This window comes from Microsporum canis, genomic scaffold (assembly GCF_000151145.1).
Source record: "Microsporum canis CBS 113480 supercont1.6 genomic scaffold, whole genome shotgun sequence".
NCBI classification, from domain to species: Eukaryota; Fungi; Ascomycota; class Eurotiomycetes; order Onygenales; family Arthrodermataceae; genus Microsporum; species Microsporum canis.
Window position 1 is genome coordinate 12,393 of NW_003299164.1, and position 19,093 is coordinate 31,485.

At 48.0% G+C, this 19,093-nt stretch overlaps 5 protein-coding genes across 5 annotated transcripts; all 5 read left to right on the forward strand.

The window, feature by feature from the left end:
* Window positions 1-1,268: 1,268 nt before the first annotated feature.
* Window positions 1,269-2,333, forward strand: MCYG_06130 (peptidyl-prolyl cis-trans isomerase B; the record flags this gene model as incomplete). The annotated part of the gene is made up of 7 exons (XM_002844120.1): window positions 1,269-1,376; window positions 1,443-1,520; window positions 1,584-1,609; window positions 1,670-1,773; window positions 1,826-1,906; window positions 1,969-2,032; window positions 2,102-2,333. 7 exons carry the CDS (start codon window positions 1,269-1,271, stop codon window positions 2,331-2,333), a joined length of 693 nt encoding a protein of 230 aa, XP_002844166.1.
* Window positions 2,334-3,152: 819 nt separating this feature from the next.
* MCYG_06131 (PnbA) lies at window positions 3,153-4,888 on the forward strand (the record flags this gene model as incomplete). Its single annotated transcript, XM_002844121.1, has 3 exons — window positions 3,153-3,708; window positions 3,770-3,895; window positions 3,951-4,888. 3 exons carry the CDS (start codon window positions 3,153-3,155, stop codon window positions 4,886-4,888), a joined length of 1,620 nt encoding a protein of 539 aa, XP_002844167.1.
* A 2,595-nt stretch (window positions 4,889-7,483) lies between these two features.
* On the forward strand, window positions 7,484-9,782 carry MCYG_06132 (conserved hypothetical protein; the record flags this gene model as incomplete). The annotated part of the gene is made up of 3 exons (XM_002844122.1): window positions 7,484-7,661; window positions 7,773-8,817; window positions 8,885-9,782. 3 exons carry the CDS (start codon window positions 7,484-7,486, stop codon window positions 9,780-9,782), a joined length of 2,121 nt encoding a protein of 706 aa, XP_002844168.1.
* Window positions 9,783-10,962: 1,180 nt separating this feature from the next.
* Window positions 10,963-13,146, forward strand: MCYG_06133 (ATP-dependent RNA helicase DED1; the record flags this gene model as incomplete). The annotated part of the gene is made up of 3 exons (XM_002844123.1): window positions 10,963-11,189; window positions 11,256-12,979; window positions 13,055-13,146. The coding sequence occupies 3 exons, from the start codon at window positions 10,963-10,965 to the stop codon at window positions 13,144-13,146; spliced, it is 2,043 nt and encodes a 680-aa protein (XP_002844169.1).
* Window positions 13,147-14,982: 1,836 nt separating this feature from the next.
* MCYG_06134 (ino eighty subunit 1) lies at window positions 14,983-18,434 on the forward strand (the record flags this gene model as incomplete). Its single annotated transcript, XM_002844124.1, has 3 exons — window positions 14,983-15,993; window positions 16,161-16,644; window positions 16,924-18,434. 3 exons carry the CDS (start codon window positions 14,983-14,985, stop codon window positions 18,432-18,434), a joined length of 3,006 nt encoding a protein of 1,001 aa, XP_002844170.1.
* Between the last annotated feature and the right edge of the window lie 659 nt (window positions 18,435-19,093).

Sequence of the window (19,093 nt, forward strand, 5' to 3'; positions counted from 1 at the left end):
AGAATAAGAGACTTAATATAGCTTATATATATAAGGGTACTTATCGCCTACTTTAATTAAGCAATCGCACTCCTAAACGAATAATTTTAGTAGCGATTATTAATCGTTCTAGTTCTTTATCTAGTTCTTTCTATAATTATTACTTCTATTTAATATCCCCTTAATAAGCCTTATATCTAATTAACTAGAGTACTACTTTAATTATAAAAAGGAACTTATACCTATAGAAGTAAATTAGACTTAGAGCTATTACCTTAAAGTTAGATACTAGAATATCTCCGTTTAGATATATCTCTAATAATACTTCGACCTAACTATCTATAAAGAGCCCTTAAGTGATTCTTACTTAAGTATACTTCTAGTTATATAGGCTAAAAACCCTTTATAGTAACTTTATAGCAAGTTATAGCTTTATAGTACTAATTAATATAAATATACTTCCTTTATCTATCTAATATCCCCTTAATAAGCCTTATATCTAATTAATTAGAGTACTACTTTAACTATAATAAGGAACTTATACCTATAGGAGTAAGCTAGACTTAGAGCTATTACCTTAAAGTTAGATACTAGAGTATCTCTATTTAGATATATCTCTAATAATACTTCGACCTAACTATCTATAAAGAGCCCTTGAGTGATTCTCACCCAAGTATACTTCTAGTTAATATAGGCTGAAGACCCTTTGTAGCACTTTGTAGCATTTATAAAGAGTAATAATTCTTATTTATCTAGATCTAGAATCTATTAAATAAGTATTTCCTCTTTAATATTTATTAATTTATATAAGTTTATATATAAATTTATATATAAAGGATAGCCTTTAAATTAATCTATAAGGATTAATTTTAATATATTAAATTAATATATAGCTTTATAAATAGAGGTAATTTCCTTATTTTTTAAAGTAGTAATTATAAGTTCAATCTTTCCCTCTATTTCTATAGAGTTTCTTGATTTTTTATTATAAATTAGTGATATAGTCACGTATAGAAGTTGTTAATTAGTTAAGAAGATTACGCGTTTGAATTTGGTGGCCGACTCGACTCGCTTGTGGATTACGTTACTGAGTCTGTCGATCATTACTAACTAATCACCTGCTCCGACTCGATCCAACCTCCTAACAAAGCAGCCACGTCAAAAGTCGTTTCGTCCTGCAAGCCACTCCCGCTCTCACTCTTCCTCTCTTTTTGCTGTCTATATCTCTCATTATCACCATCTGCCTGCCGGATAAGTGGTTTTGTTGTCTGCCTGGACTCACACACATCATGGCTGGTATGACGCGTATCTTGGCCATTGTGGCCTGTGCCGTCGTCGGTCTATTCCTCTTTATGGGACAGACGGTCGAAGCCAAAGGACCCAAGATTACTAGCAAGGTACATATCTTGTGACGTTGTCAGTCTAGAAATATCAAAGAGGTACTAACTAATTGTGATACGCAGGTCTACTTCGACATTGAGCATGATGGCAAGCCTCTTGGACGAATTGTTATGGGATTGTACGGGAAGACGGTTCCAGAGGTGGGTTGGCATCCCAATATGCAACACTCTGGAGGATATATGTGCTGATTACATGTGTTATAGACCGCTGAGAACTTTCGGTATGTGCTGTTTGCTTCTATCAACAATCAATTGGTATCAAGGGTCAACGACTGACAGATATGATATAGTGCTTTAGCAACTGGCGAGAAGGGATTTGGCTATGAAGGGTCCACCTTCCACCGTGTTATCAAGGACTTCATGATTCAAGGTGGCGACTTCACTAGGGGCGACGGTTAGTACTATTCCCTATGTTCATAAATATATTCCTACTAACAGTAGTCTAGGCACCGGTGGAAAGTCCATCTATGGTGACAAATTTAAGGATGAGAACTTCAAACTACGCCACACCAAGACCGGCCTTCTCAGTATGTATTACCTGCCCTTGGAGCATTAGTTGGATTACATATTAACGATAACCCTGCAATAGGCATGGCCAACGCTGGAAAGAACACCAACGGATCTCAATTCTTCATCACTACCGCTATCACTAGGTGTGTTTGCATGTTACGTAACATTTTATTCAATATAACTTGTACATTTTCTGACAATGCATTAAATAGCTGGTTAGACGGTATGCATGTTGTCTTCGGCGAGGTACTTGAAGGGTACGATATCGTCGACAAGATCCAGAACGTCCCCAAGGATGCACAAGACCGCCCCATCAAGGAGGTGAAGATCTCCAAGAGCGGAGAATTAGAGATGAAGGAGGAGGAGGCAGAAGGTGAAGGTACAGAACCACCATCCTCTCCCGACACTGGAAAAGAAGAGGCCCCAGCCCGTGATGAAATCTAAATGATTTTATCATCAAACTTGCACACGTGTACCCTGCTCACCCGTCCCATCCTCATATTCATCAATTGTACGCCATATGACCAAATACCTTGAAGCTTACAGTCCGGATCCGCTGATTTTTGTGAAATGTGCTATTTATGAAATTTTAAAAGGGTATTTTGGACGATTACGATTCAGCAAGGACCAAGCCTTTTTGATGCCGGATACCATCAAAGAGTAGACAATGTATACGATGCAAATATACTTACAATGGAAGTGTTTTATTATCCAGCCTTTCCTACTTTTCGTCATTTACTATTGTACCTCTACTCCTGAACGTATATTCCTCTCATACTCGAACCAATATTACGTGCTAGCCAATATATATTGGAACTTCTAACTATAAACTATTGCTTCGTATTATGTTCACTGATTGATGGCTATAGTTAGCTCCTCTAATGTTGAAACTGGAGTTCGTGTATATCTTCAATATCTAGGAGAAAAATTACATCTAATCCTCCTGTTGCCCAGTCTCTATTCTCCACATCTCTGGCGTAGAGTATGGTAGATGCGGCTGGAGGTTGACCTTGATCCTTCTCACCCTGCTCCGCCACATTCAAACCTATATACCCAAGCATCCTCAGCGGTACATCAAACCTCATCAGGTTGGTGTAGGAGTTAGTGTCTCTTGTTTCATCACCGATCGGCGATGTATATGCCGGCTAAGCTGGACATCTTTCCCACTTAGCATCGCCATGATACCCAATATAAGGATGAGATGGGGACTCTCAAGGTGCTCGTCCCGATTGAATCATTATAACTCTTGTGATTTCAGTAGCTATGAGTTCCCTACTAAAAACAATTGCACTTTGTGCTGCTTTTGTACCAGCTACGATATCTTCATCTCGTGAGCGCCTCAACAACTATGATTATGACGATACTGGCCCGGCAGTGACCATTGATTCCGGTGTTATTATCGGTAGAGACGGCCGACTTCCTGGCTCCAAGGCAGTGCAGAAGTTCCTCGGTATTCCATTTGCCCGGCCACCAGTCGGAGACCTTAGATTCTCACCTCCTGAACTTCCACTACCATGGCCAACGCCTAGATACACTACCGGAAGCCCCCCCGCTTGCATTCAAGATTTTGGCAACAAGACCTCTGGCAGCCAGTTTCAGAAGGCGCTGTTTAACACACCTCCGGCTCCGGGAGAAAGTGAGGACTGCCTATATTTAAACGTCTACCGGCCTAGTGGTGATTACGAGCATAAGCCGATATTATTCTGGATATATGGCGGCGGATATAGATTTGGCGCTAGTTCATATCCGTTCTACGACGGTTCAAGCCTTGCTGCAAATCAAGATATCATTGTGGTTACTGCAAACTATCGGACGAACCGTGAGTATGGATACTACACATATATGCCACGAAAGGGCGTAGGTTGACCCATAGTATATAGTGTTTGGATTCCCTCGGTCACCGCAGCTGCCTTTGAACCAGCGGAATCTTGGGATACTTGATCAGAGACTGGCTCTTGACTGGGTCAAAAGAAACATTCATGTTTTTGGCGGCGATCCAAACAAAGGTATGATCTTGCGAAATATCTGCCTTCCTTTTGCAATTATTAACAGGTTCCGTAGTAACCATCGCTGGTCAATCCGCTGGCGCAGTATCTGTAGGCCACCTTATCAACACTGCTCCTCCTGGACTCCCCTTTCGAGCGGCCATTCTTCAATCGGGTTCCTCGCTGTTTGAACTTCCTCCAGGGCCTCCCAACGGCGAATTCTCATCGTGGACAAGCTTGATTCAACATCTCAACTGCACAGATGCTTCAGATACAGCCATCTTACGTTGCGTTCTCGCCGCGAGCGTAGATACTCTGCGAGAGATACTGTTGAAAACGGGGTTACCATTCCAAACACCTAACATGGATAATGTCACGGTACTCGAATCACCAGCCAAGGCATATGCTGCAGGCAAGGCATCCAAGGTACCAATTCTCATAGGCTCGACGCTTGATGACGGGTCAACCTTCTCTTATGGCAAAGGGGCAAATGTCACAGCCTTCATCGCAAGCTTATCGTTTCCCCCTGAGATAGCGGCGGCGATAACGAAACTATACGTACCAAACTCCACTGCAGCAGCAGGCCTATCAACGGGAAAGCAAATAATCTCACAAATTGTAACGGACTCGACGTTCCGCTGCCCTGCTGGCTTTGTTGCGAACCTTACTTCAACGGCGCTCAAGGCGCCTGTCTGGCAATATCTGTTTAACGACTATGCTGCACGGCACCCAGAGTATCCAGAGCTAGGTGTCTACCATACTTCTGATATTGCCTATGTGTTCGGTACCCAGGTGCTTCGTAATCCCAAAGAAGCGAACATGCTATGGCTACAGAAGTTATGGGCAGATTTTGTGAAGAACCCGCATGCTGGCCCAGGCTGGAAACAGTATCCTTCTGTTGGCTTGCTAAAAGGAGGCGAGGATAGCACTATCAACACCGAAGACGTGAGGAAACTAGATCCGGTCTGCAAAGTGTGGGATAAACTGTACTCCTTAACACTCATAAAGACTTAGCATTTTCATCTATGGCGTTAGGCTATCAGAAGCATTTAACTAAGCCCTCATCTCCAAACAACTAATTTAACAAGAGTTTGAACAGCCTTTTGCCCTCTTAGTGCATGTTTAATAGCCTAACAACACTAAGGTAAACATCTTGGGTTGCGGACACGTAGAGTTCGACTCTCTCGAATTTACTTTGAGCCACAGGTTACAGGTCGGAAGGCAATATTTTTAGGGGTCTCCAGGTACTCTTCCAGAGGAATGCTAGACTTCCAATCGGTTTTGGCGGCCCGGATACTCCGTAGATTTTGCCTGCTTGGCCTTGCTGGTCTCTTCGGATTCTTGACCGTCGTTCTCCCTTAGCACTGACTTAGTACAGAATATATCCAGGAGCAGCTTTGTGTGGAATATGTAAGTGTTATCTATCTAGTGGCGTCATACAACTGTACTATGTATGGTTTGGCCTGGGGGAGCCATTGTTAGTTATTTAACGGACAACTTCCACCGTTTGTATCAGCGACATCTAACCAAACGTCAGCTCTTCAACAGCCACTACAATATCTAAGTAGTTAACAACTACTATGTACACGCGCATCTGGACGAGGGTTGCTGCGTTGCATGCGACATGACAACGAAGAACTGCGACATCTTCCATTACGCCACGCCTGACATCCGGTGTGCTTCGTCCTCCATGCATCCAAGCCTCCGACCGCCTGGGATCTGAATCTGGGATGTACATTGGCTTTGAGAAGCGCAGCGGATCGACAACATGCAGAAGGCAAGGATGGATAAATATTCTGTGTATTCACAACCCCCAGCCGGAGGAACCAATCATGGACTTTTCCGGTCCCTCTGCGGCACATACAGAGTGGCAGCGAATGCAGATGGTGAGACTACACTATGAGGAAGTACATCGTACAGGCATGCATATGCATTTTAGGAGAAAGGATTCGACTAAGCCAGGTAGACAGCTAGAAAAAACGCCTACAGAGTACAGCTGTCAGATCCACGGAGACAGAAGTTGATGCGTCTGATCGCAAACCCCGTTTGTCAATTCAGGGATCTTTGGATGCGGCAAGGTTTCGCTCTGGCGAGGGTTTCGCTGACTGGAACTATCCGATTCGACCAACTCTGGCTCGTTTTCTCCTGGATTAATGAAGGTTTGGATATCATTTTTCACCATAACACTAAGAGGGTCCGGAAGGAAAAGCCGAGAACGAGAAGGCGTGGAGTATGGCCCTTTTGGTATAGTCTATCTACAGAGAATATTTGCGCATCTCGAAGGAAAAGACTCCCCCATTGCCCAAGTGCCTCACGATTGAACGCAGTCAACATAGTGGAGAAAGGTTCTGTCTCCCCCTGTGGGATTTTCCTCCCACTCTCTATCCTGTCATTGTGTACTCTGTATATACATATATATATACTATGGTGGGCCGCTTCGAGATCCATGAAACGGCTGTGGAGCAAGAGAGGAAGATTTGCAGCCGAGCGAAGCAACGCACACACCAGACGAGGCACACCAGAAAACCGCTATGGACACCTTGATCACAGACTCGAATGGACGAACGCCCGTTTGACATTGTCGCTTGGCTCTTCTTCGTGGGCGTTCGCTGGTCTGCTTCCCTGCCGCTCCCCTTTTACTATCTTTGGCTGGCTGAAATAGATTATCGCCCTGAGCGTCTACAGTTGCCGCACCAACCTTCATCATTTAGCTCGCCATTTGTCCGTCCTGGCCGATTCGGAAGAGGGCAAAAAAAAAAAACACCAAAAAGAAAAATAAAGTATCCAAATATTTTGGGGGATAAGCAAGAGTCTGAATGTCTATATTTGCTTTTTGTGTCCACTAGGCACTGTGCCTTCACACTATTCCTGGTCAGGATGGAGATCTAGAGCTTGGCGAGAGATGGCCGTGCAGCTGGCCGCTTGTTGGTTGCTGTTCTTCGTTGTTCCGTCTGGATGGCAGCAACTCGGGGGCTGCTCACTGCTTGTCTGCTGGCTCTCCCTCTCAACTTTAAACTACTTCCCGCCCCCCTTGACCGCAGAGGTTAACATTACCCTCCATTGTCGAAACTACAGGAAGAGGTATTATGAACTAACGCCCTCAAGTGCAACCTGGGCAGGCTGCTGGGGCGCATTTTGGGTTAATCCGTTGGCCTTTTCTTTTTCAGTCCTCCCTCAGCTTTTCTCTTTTTTTTTCCCTTTAAGCAGCCCAGACCCGTCCCCTCTGGACTGGCAGGACTGGGAACAACAGACAGCATCGGGTTAATAAAAAAGAAGAAGACACCCTCGTTACACATTCCCAAGACAAAGTGACGAGGTCCCGAAGAAAAGAATAGCTACATGCGAGCAATGATATGCGGATACCATGTTCTTTGCTGGTCTTGAATCTATCCTTGGCTTGGCTCATACCGTGAACACTCGAAAGAAGAATACGATATCTCAAGAATAGCTTGCTCCGTGGGAAAGAAAGGTAACTCATTCATTTATACCATTACAATGACGAACATAAAGAATTAGCAATTGATGAAAAGAACTTCGATTTTTGATCGTATAGCTCCGCAACTGGCTGATTTTAACACACATCACCATCCAAATTCCCCGCTGTCTGTCATGCCTCCCAAGACGAAGAAGTCGAAACTTGCGGAACGCCGTGCTGCGGCAGCGGCTGGTGCTGTTGGAAAAGAAGGGTCTGGCAATAAGAACGGAGATGTCTTCCACTTTGTCACTGTGAATCCTATATCGGAAGACCAGAAGCTAGAGAACAGGACGTTGATCCGTTCACATGCTAGTAAGTATATATGGAGGCAGCATCGAGCAGTACGGGCCGGGGACGCGAGCTCTGGGGGACCGCCTGCAAGTATAAACGTCAATGGGGATGAAAATGGCTCCGGCCTGGCAGTACGACAGTATTCTGCGGCCGATACAGGAAAGACAGTCGCAGCGTCTCGACGCCGTGGACAGGCATTCAAAGCGTGGTCGGCGGGCGTTAAGGAGGAGGATCCGTCGAGTAATAGAATAGGGATGGGTATGAGTGTGCATAGGGCCATAGATATGGTCGCCACCGCACCCACTACAGAGACGGAGGAGCCTGCGATCAACGAAACTCGTGGAAATGCCGGCGCAGGCTGTGAAGGGGACATGGGCCCGGACGCCGACGGAGACATGGATGATACTTCACAACTCAATGCCCAGGCCAATGACAAAACTATTGATCTCCCAGGAGAAGAAAGCAGTGACTCTGAGGATTCTTCTTCTACAGGCTGTCGCGCAATAGCACCGCACATCCGGGCGTCGGACCCAATCCACTCCGACATGGGCAGAAATAACACCGTTAACCGTCCATTCAACCAAATCATACACTGGCTAGAGAATCCTAAGCAGATATGCCCTTCAATATTGGATGAGGGGGCTATAAGCAAGCTCATGCGCTATGCTGCTTTTGATCTCTGGCCGGGCCTAGTATTAGGGGCCGAAGGTCAGCGCTGGGGCCGTGAAGCTGCAGCTGGAGTATGGCTTCCTCGTGCCATGGCTAACCCAGCGCTGTTCACGGCTTTCCTGTATGGTGCCGCGGGTCATATGCAAACACGCAGACGACTTGATAGTGTTCAGGTTGCGCCTCAGACGAGAGCAGAGAAACTGGAACAGATTGTATGCGAAACAGAGACGATCAAGCAGTTGAACATGATGATGAAGGACCCAGCACAGGCATTTTCGGACGAGGTAGTTCTCGCCGTTTTGTGCATGGCATTTAACCGAATTGATTATTCGGGTTGGACGGTATCTGACCCGTCTCCAAAGGCACCCTTGAGGAACTTGCAATGGTTGGATGTTTATGGTGGACTGTCGTTGAATGACCATCATATCAAGGGGCTTATGGCTATCATTGAGACGAGGGGAGGGCTCAAGTCAATAAAGATGCCCGGTTTGGCAGAGACGTTATCTACGTATGTTCCCCCCCCCCATCTTGATGTCAGGTGTGTTTGTCTCTCCTATACTAATACCTTCTCCTAGATCCGGCATAATGCTTTCGACGAAGTATCTGGCTAAACCCCGTCTGCCATTCGTGCCTATTTTCAAGGAGACGGCCATGGGGCAAACGCCAAACTGGCCTTCTCTCAACCCAACTCCCATTAACTGCAGAAACGGAAACTCACACTCTTCCTCCACAGCTTCTACGAATTCATCATCTACCACCACCACAACTCTACACTACCTCCTCAGCACACGTCCCATGCACAATTCTATTCCTACTAACCCACTCTCTCCCATTCCGCCCAACCTCCAAGTCATCCTTCAGAACATGCGAGAATATAACATCGTTGTCGACCTACAAACCCAAGGTCTTCTACCCAACCTTGAACTCTCCGTCATTGCCGACCGCCGTAACTACATCCAGTATAACCTCGTCTCTCTACCTGCTTCCTACGAATTTCCGGACGACTACATCGCTACCTACAGGCTGTATGAAGCTTGCCGCCTTGCCGCCATGGTATACAGCATGCTAGTCATCTTCCCATTGCCAGCGGCCAATCGACCATTCAAGAGGCTTGTTGCACAACTGGTCAACGCCCTGATCACCGTCGATGGCGACGAAGGGAGCGGCTGGGCAGCTGAGTCCGGTCAATGGCCATGGGAGTATGGACGAGAGGGCCAGGACAGGCTTGGCTCTGAGGAAGAGGAGAGGGTATCCTGTATATATCTGTGGATTATTGTGATGGGAGGTATAGCGTCCAGGGGCATGGGGGCCGATAGTGATTGGTTTGCAGCTCGGTTTGACCAGACGCTGCGGATGAAGGGACTATCGACATGGGAAGGGGTGAAGCAGTGTCTGACGTCGATTATGTGGATGGACAGCGTTTGTGATTACGGCGGACTGACTTTTTGGAAGGAAACTAAAGATGGATTCTAACGACTGGCTCTTCTTGTCTATTTCCCTTTCCCCAATTTCTCTCTTCGCTTTTTTACTGTCGTTAAAGCTTCTATTCTTGCGTATAGGATTATGATTGGTGTTTTGCTCTTCTTCCTAGGGATCCTACCTTAAGAGGGTGTCTGTTCTATATAGGACCACTAGCCATGTACAGCTGAATAGTTATCTTCTTTCTCCGTATCCTTCTACTCTTTCGCCTTGCTTGTGACATAATCGATATTGCCCCTGAATCGATGACATCCACCAACTTTCCCTCCGTAGTTGGACAAGGCTTGCCACTTGACACCTGTCAGTACTTCACAGCAACTCTACCACCATCTGCCATCTTCCACTCCTTTAGAATCCTACAGGGATAACTTCTCTCGTCTTCTCTTCTCGCCCCCTTTTTCCTGATAATTTTCATATATATTTTTGTTAGTCATAAAGAAGCGTGGGGGCTCTGCTGAGTCATCTATACCGTCACATTGATACCATCTCAGTGGGTCATGACACCTGTCTTGACCAACCAAATCCCTCTTTTATACTGTCATGTAACCCTAGTACTGCTTACTCATCCCGCTAAAAAATCTTCGCACGCGCCAAGCCAAGACGCCAAGCTTTTTTTTTCTTCTAAAAAAAAATCGACTTTTTTTGCCGCTTTTCGACTTTTTCTTCTTCTTCTTCACCAACACAAAAAACCTCCAAGTCTGTTGTTTTTCTTCTTCTCATCCGTTTTTCCTGGTCTTGTTTTTTTCTTCTCTCTTTGGTTTTTTAATAGAGAGGAAAGAAGTAAGGCTTTGACAGGCTTTTGCGGCTGATATCCCAATATACGACTTAATTTCACCGCCTTCCACCTTGTGCTTCCGCCGCTTGTTGAAAAAACACACGCACACACACACAATATCAACAACATCAACACACACGAGCAAAAAAGAAGAATATACTGAAACGAGATTTAAATCTTGTGTGGCTCAAGGTCTTTCTCTTTTGTTTAGATAAATCCCACGTCTTTCTTTCTTTTTTTTTTCTGCTTATTTTACTCGTAACGACCATCTACGATCCCTCAAAACGAACGCCAGTAATCAGTATCTCATTGATCAACTAGTCTGATACTCGGTGAGTACTTCTATCTTGGAGAGCGTTAGATGTTCATTTGGCTAACCTAGTTCCCCTCTAGTTAATTATGGCTGATAATCTTAAGATTGGAAATTTGTCCCTCAACGACTCCCAGCACGCTCCCAACGCTACAGGACGCTCTGCATACATTCCTCCACACCTCCGTGGCCAGGCTCGCCAAGCTGCCGCTGCCGAGTCTACTTCTGGTTCTACTTCGGCTGAGGGCGTTGATGGACATGCTCCCGGGCAGAATGGCCGCCCTGCTGGCATGAATGCCAGCGCCTGGGCTCCCGGGTGTGTATATGTTTTGATATTGGGTCAAATGATTGTAAACTTATTGCTAACTCATTGAAGAAATAGAGGTCCGAATAACGCTCCTGGTTGGAGTTCTGGCGACTATGCTCCTCGTGGCGGTCCGGCCGTGAATGGTAATTCTGGCTGGGGTCAACCCGCCGGTTCCCGTCGTACTTTCGATCCACATGCTTACGGTCACCCAGGTCACCAAGGCCAACAGGGCGGAAACTACGGTGGTGCTGCCAGAGGCTCTGGTGATGGCCAATGGCGTGACGGTAAACACATCCCTGGCCCCTCGAACGCTCGTCTCGAACGTGAACTCTTCGGTGTCCCCAACGATCCCAGCAAGCAGCACACCGGTATCAACTTCGCCAACTACGATGATATCCCTGTCGAGGCATCCGGCCAAAACGTCCCCGAGCCCGTTAGCACCTTTACGAACCCTCCTTTGGACGACCATTTGATATCCAACATCAAGCTGGCATCCTATAAGGTTCCGACCCCTGTGCAGAAATATTCCATCCCGATTGTCATGGGAGGTCGTGACTTGATGGCTTGTGCCCAGACCGGTTCTGGAAAGACTGGTGGTTTCTTGTTCCCCATCCTCTCACAGGCCTTCCAGAACGGCCCCTCGCCAGCTCCCACCCAACAGGGCGGCCAGTTCAGCTATGGCCGTCAGCGCAAGGCCTATCCTACTTCCCTCATTCTTGCTCCAACTCGTGAGCTAGTTTCTCAGATCTACGATGAGGCTAGGAAATTTGCATACCGCTCCTGGGTCCGTCCATGTGTTGTCTATGGGGGCGCGGACATCGGCTCCCAGCTCCGCCAGATTGAACGTGGCTGCGATCTCCTCGTTGCTACTCCCGGTCGTCTTGTCGACCTTATCGAGCGTGGCCGCATCTCTCTCTGTAATATCAAGTACCTTGTTCTTGACGAGGCTGATCGTATGCTTGACATGGGTTTTGAGCCTCAAATCCGCCGCATTGTTGAAGGTGAAGACATGCCTCCGGTAGCTGGCCGTCAAACCCTCATGTTTTCAGCTACTTTCCCTCGCGACATCCAGATGCTCGCGCGTGATTTCTTGAAGGACTACGTATTCCTTTCCGTTGGTCGTGTTGGTTCTACCTCTGAGAACATCACCCAGAAGGTCGAATATGTCGAAGACGCTGACAAACGCTCCGTCCTGCTCGATATCCTGCACACCCATGGTGCTGGACTCACTCTCATTTTCGTTGAGACCAAGCGTATGGCTGACTCTCTTTCCGAGTTTTTAATCAATCAGCACTTCCCCGCCACCGCTATTCACGGTGACCGCACTCAGCGTGAACGTGAGCGTGCCCTCGAATACTTCCGCAACGGTCGCTGCCCAATCCTTGTTGCTACTGCTGTTGCTGCCCGTGGTCTCGATATCCCTAACGTCACCCACGTCGTCAACTACGATCTACCCACTGACATTGATGACTACGTTCACCGTATTGGTCGTACCGGTCGTGCTGGAAACACTGGTATCTCTACCGCCTTTTTCAACCGTGGAAACCGTGGCGTTGTCCGTGACCTCATCGAATTGCTCAAGGAGGCACACCAGGAAGTTCCATCTTTCTTGGAGAACATTGCCCGCGAGGGCTCTGGATACGGTGGTCGTGGAGGTCGTGGCCGTGGCCGTGGCTCTGCTGGTGCTAACCGTGACATGCGTCGCATGGGTGGTGGAATGGGCGGTCCACCTTCCTACGGTGGTGGTGGCGGCGGCGGCGGCGGCGGTAACTACACTGCCCCCCCAAGCTACGGTGGTGGTAAGTATTCTCTTATCCTTTTCTATCTCCTCTTTCTCTAGTCTTTCAGAATCCGCTACTGACCGTGTATATCAGGCAACTATGGCGGTGCTCCATACGGTGGTGGTTACGGAGGTGGTGGCTACGGTAACCCATCGGGCCCTACTGGCCCATCGTCCTGGTGGTAAACTGTCACCGTCACGGCACATGAAGCTGGCAGTTGGTTTGATATAACCTCAGTCTGCTTGCCCTACTTTCTTTACAACAGTGGCTTTTCCTTCTTTTCCCTTTCCATCAATTTCGATTTCGATTTCTCACGACTGAAAAGTGACGTTCTGTTCTATTGAGAGGAACAAGAAAGGGAGTCAAGCAGGGTAAGATTAAAGAGGAGAGGGAGCGGCTTTTTGTTACGGCCCGCTACCTTTCTTCTTTCTCGATATCCCATCCCTTTTGTTTCTTTTGTCTTCTGTCTTGCATCTTGTCTTCCACCAAAACACAACAGAAAAAAAAAAGAACGAGAAAAAATATACAGAAAGGAGCGTCTATCTCGACGTGGCCCCCCTTTTCTGTACACGCACGAACACTCCTCCACAGACGCGCACCAGGATCTGAAGTCGATTCTAGAGTGCGGGTGGGCTGGCCAGTTTCTTCATCTTTTTCTCTCTCGCTCGTCTTTTTCCTACCAACGTGAACGCAAACAGACCCAGAAGATATATCACCGGCATAACCCGCATCGAGATGTGGTGTCCACTTGGGCCTTTGCATTTTCTGCATTGCCTTGTCTTGTTCTTAATGTCTTCATTTTTTCCTGTCTTATTTCTTTCCTTGCCGTCGTCTTCCTTTTTCTTTTGCCATCAACCGCAGGCATCATGGAGAAAAGAAGAAGACAAGGGGGAAAATCAAAATACAAAATCGGGAATCGGGGGAATCGGAACTTGCATGAAGATCATATAGACCAGCGTTGATTGTGGAGTGTTTTCTTCTTCTTTTTTTCATGTCCCTTTTCCATGTCCTTTTTTTTAATGGCTGCTTTGATGGGTTTTTTGTTTCTTCTGCTTCTGCTTCTTACGGCTTGTCTATGAGATACCCAAACCAGCCCCCTTTTTTTCATTCCACCTCTCTCTACACGCTCTCCATTCGCCTTTCAGCATGGTTTATGTTTGCTTCTCTACATCTCTCGATCATCTCACCTTTCTCCTTTCTCCTTTTGTCTTTTACAACGAGCCTGGTCAGGCGACGGCTACGTTTCTCGACCGTCTGCATTGCATCCTCCGGCCAGGAGCAGAAGTCATCATCTTTTTCTTTTGTCTCTTCCATATCATTCATGTCGCATTTCCCATGTTATTAGAGAGAGAGGGATGGAGAGGGAACGGAACACTTGAAAAGAACTTCTCATAGACGGAGTTTTTCTTTATTTTATTTATCCATGGCCGGTTTGGCTGGTCGTTTTCTCTCATGAGAGGATGAGATGAAATTGAAAAATAGCAGCAGATTAATATTCATTTCAATTGTTCTTTCGTGTAAACATCTTGAGAGCTCTACGTAATATTCCAACCAACATCTATAGACTCATGTAGCTTATAACCAGAGAAAGCAAGGATGGTCGAAAAAGAGTGCAAAGTATGGAAAGGTACGCGCGCTCACGCGTAAATTAGCAGAGACTGCAGGTACCTCGCCATCGACAAAACTTGAGATGGACCAGAGCGGAAAAAAAAACCCTCCTGACCAGCCTTTCTTTTTTCCAACTTTGCTTCAGTCGAAAAAGTCGAAAAAAAGAAAAAAACTTCCCGCGCGCAACTTTCTTTTCTCTCTGCTTCGCCTTCACCTTCGACGTTTGCTCAGTCAATCGCCTCGACTTGAACTCCCCAGCTTAGGACGGCTGGCAATCGAACGATGATCAACTCTGCTGCTTGTCCTCGAGTCGTCTAACCTTGGTCGCAGTTTATTGTGTCAGCTTGCCCAAGCGGTGTTGATTCCTCTTTACCTCTCCTCACTCTTGCAATCCAGGCCGAGTCAGGCTTGTAATGGCGAGCACCAATTCGCCGTCTCGCCAGGCCAGCCCGGCTGAAGCTGCAGCTGTTCCGGCGCCGGCAACACCAGCGCCAACTCGACAACCTCCAGCATCTCCATCTTCTGCCCGGGAACAAGAAGCTCCATTGAAACCCGCCGAGTCACGAACAGAGTCTACGCCGAAACCACAGGCACAGCCCGAGGCCTCGACGACAGCGATGGAAGCTGGTGGTCTGCCAGACGATAGAGGCGCGTTCGAGCCCGAAAAGGAGACGCATTTTGATAAGCCTGATGGGGGCTTCTACGCTGGCTCGAGGAAGGATTTCCCACTTCCTGCGTGCCGATACCCGCTCCCCAGGACGAGCGTGAAGCGTCTCTCAGAGCCAGAACCGGGCACAAAGGGCGGTAGACAGAGACATTATACCGATGACCCCAACCATCCGCTACAAGGCTTTTGGACAGAGGCTGGTACCTGGGTGGACTGGCCGCCCAAGAGCAGTACGCCTGGTCCGGACGGAAAGGAACAGGAGCAGCAGCAGCAGCATGGTCATGAAAAGGCGCGAGAGCCGGATCATGAGGGTGACAAGGCTGACAGGGGGAACCAGTCTGGCCCAGCTTCTGAGACGACGGCATCAAAGACTGGGGGTACAGCTACTGTGAGTGCATCAGATGATCGTGACCAGCAGGAGGCCGCCAATACTGCAACTGCCCATGCGACAGCCAACACGACTGCCAGTAGCCGTCGACAGACAAACGGCACCATTGGGAGCGTCTACTCCGGCAACAAGATTCGCCATCTCAAGAAAGACGACGGCATTCCGCTGTGGCGCAAAGATATCCAACATCTCTTTCTACGGCTGGTATTCGAGGACACCACGCCCGTCTTCACCCGACTTTCGGACGGGAAAGGTGGACTGACCTTCGCGGACATTTATATCGACGCCATGGCAAAGAGTAGCAAGACTAGCAAAGTCTTGAAGGACAAGCTGACCAGTGACAGGCCTGCTGCAATTAACATGGCCATGGTATGTCTGCTGGTTAACTTTGGGAGGATGAATACTACCCTTAACTGTAAGTCCTCAAACCTGCCTAGCATTAATTTCTTTTTGTATGGCCAGTGTTAATGTCATCGATAGTCTTTCCCGAAATGCGCGCCCAATTACGAACCTACCACTCGATTCCGTCTCTTCAGGCTCATCAGGACTCAAGCGCATACAAGCAACTCCAAGACGCACCCCGGCTTAAATCCATTTTAAAGGGAGCGTCTGAGGACATCGAACAGCCTAATACTATTGAGAAACTAAGAGATACTCCAGTCCCACGCACTAATCCCGTCAACCTCATCTTCATTCTAGCACAGTATGCTCCTAAGATATCAGAAATGCACTTCCATTCACCCCATGACTTCTTCGACCTTGTCATGCGCGCTACACTGAGCAGCAGGAGCCGTGCCACGGCCTTCCTCTGGCTGATGTGGTTTTATTTGGAGAGTGACTTCTCCGACGAGGCGGCTCTGAAAAACCCTTTTGGTCCTGGTGTGGTTGGGGACGGGACCGATGGCTCACCACTGAAGATTCCCCCGCTGGAAGACCTGACGGAGGAAGAAGCTGATGCGGAGAATGTTGATACCCAGGACGAGATTCTATATGGAGAGGAAAAGCAGAAGGAACGCAGGAGTACGTCTCATTTATCATAATGAATGGTTAATGATGCTAAGTGACATATAGGAATACTTGACGATGATGACATTGTATCTCGAAACAAGCGGGTCAAGAAAGGTAGGTGATTTCTTTTTTGTTTCCCCTTTATCTACTTAGCATTACAGTGCTAACTTACGGTAGACAATATGAGTGATGACCAGATGTCTGGTGACATCCCTACAAGTGGTACTCCCGCTGGTGAGTGTATTGATACCCCCTGAACTTTTGAATCAAATCTGACCCTCTGATCTCCAGGTCGAGATAAACAATCGACCTGCTTCACTCCCCTCAACCATAGCAGGCGCCTAGGCGACGAAGAGGACGAGGAGCTGCAGACTCCTGTTCAAAGTTTGAGATCACGGAATAAACGCAAACGCGACTCCTCAGCCACTCGCTCATCAACCAACCCTGGGCGAACGCGTATTGTTCTAAAGACGAAAATGGACCAGACTCCTGATGCCTCTTCTCCCGTGCCTCCTGGCTCTAGTCATCCGGTCCTACACCAGTTTACTGCTGGATCGCCTGCGCCGGGACAGACGCCGTCATCGTCTCGTCGACCTCGGCCACTGACACAGCATCAACTAGCCATAGAGCAAAACCGCAGGCAACGGGTAGATTATATCCTTGCTCAACGCCGTGCAGAAGAGTATAGTAAAGCTCGCCAGGTCAGGGAAGATGGGTCCCGTCTTATACGTGCCGGTAGACTCCTCCAATGCCTTCCGGTGGATTACGATACTGACGATGACCGTTCGTGGGGTAAAGGTGGCCTTTGTTTGAACCCAGATGCGCAGCAGGAAGATTTTGGTGAAGCAGGGAGCTTCTACTTCTCTGTTCTGAAGAAGGTAGCTCGGCGCATGCACCGATGGGATTGGCAAGCCATTGCGTCAGGAGATAAAGATATTGGGCCCAACGGGTTAATGCACGACCACGCACTCGAGCTAGGGGATGCGGGTGCCAACGCCGGCATGGGTGAAGAGGAAGAAGCTGAACCTTCCGCCGCTGCACCGTCTAGGAGCTCTAGGGGAGGCAGAAGAGATCGCAAATCAAATGCAAATGCTGATAAGCTGTCGACCCCAGATCCAAGCCGACTGGCCGCGCCTCCATCCGGTGGTAAGAGGCAGTATATCCGCCGTAAACCTTTACCTGAGCGCAAACCGGGCGAGGGCGGCCGGAGGGTTCGTCCGAGTCGGTCAAAAGCAGCTCTGGCTGCGGCGGCTGCGGCAAAGGCTGAGGCTGCAGCTAACAAGGCGCTGGCTATTAAGCAGGAAGTCAATGCAACCGGCACTAGTGCGGCTGGATCTGAGCTGGGACTACCCAGCTCCCCAGCCCGGGACGTGCACATGAAAGAGGCGGGTGAGATCGACCACGACCATGACCATGATGACGAGGATGGAGTTCTGGACGATATTGATAAGGACATATTAGGCGACGCGAGTACCTACGGCGGAGATGACGTCGACGAAGAGATCGATGCCGAAGGCGAATCACGCCTCTCCGTCTCTCCCCTTCCCGACCCAGACCAGGAGCCAGGGTCTGAAGCTGTCGCCAGGCAAGCTGGCATGACTGCTGCCACAGAAGACAAGACTCTCCCCGCTTCCATCAACAGTCATCATGACTCGGACGACTCAACTGAGGAAGACGTTGTTGCCACCGCCCTGGCTGCCGCTGACACCCCGGACACGAACGGGTATGCAGACGAGCTTGGCCATGGACGTGACCGGGAACATGTCGACAGAGACGGTGACGAGATTATGGCTCAGGGCTAGACAAGAAGCCTAAGCATTCGGATTGGAATCAGGATCAGAAACCAGGCTAGGGACTTTGTTGTTGGGGGAGTATATTTTTAAGACCGCCTTCACATTCACTCTTCAGACATTAACTTTCCTTACTGTTATCTTCTACTTCTGGTCTTTTACTAGGAATCTGGGTCTTGGGATTCGATTGTATATTTAAATTATCTGTAGTATAGAGAACAGGGAGAGACGGCGGTCTTTCAGGGGCATATTCACATTCACTCTTTTGCTGAAGGACAACTCCTTTCTCCAAATCATCGAGCTAGGTCGCTTATCCTCTTAGGTGATTGGTGCAACTGACGCGCGAACACGCGTCAAAGTAGCCGCAGGTAAACAAATAAATGCCTAAGAACGCATCGTCGAGCATCCCATCAATTACAGGCCGTAGACCAAGGCAGACATAACCAGGAACTTTGAATATATGCAGCACTACCTCGCGTCCACCATCGTACTCGTTGGCAAGATACCTTAGTAACCCACAATGAGCAATGTCTTCCACTACATCTAGGATTCGACTAGATGGACACGGAACATTCAGAGAGAGCCTAGGCGCAGGTTGTAGCATAAAATGGAGCCCCCCCTCGAGCATGTAACCGACCAGGATTCTATTAAGGTGGTCTAAGTACGGAGTA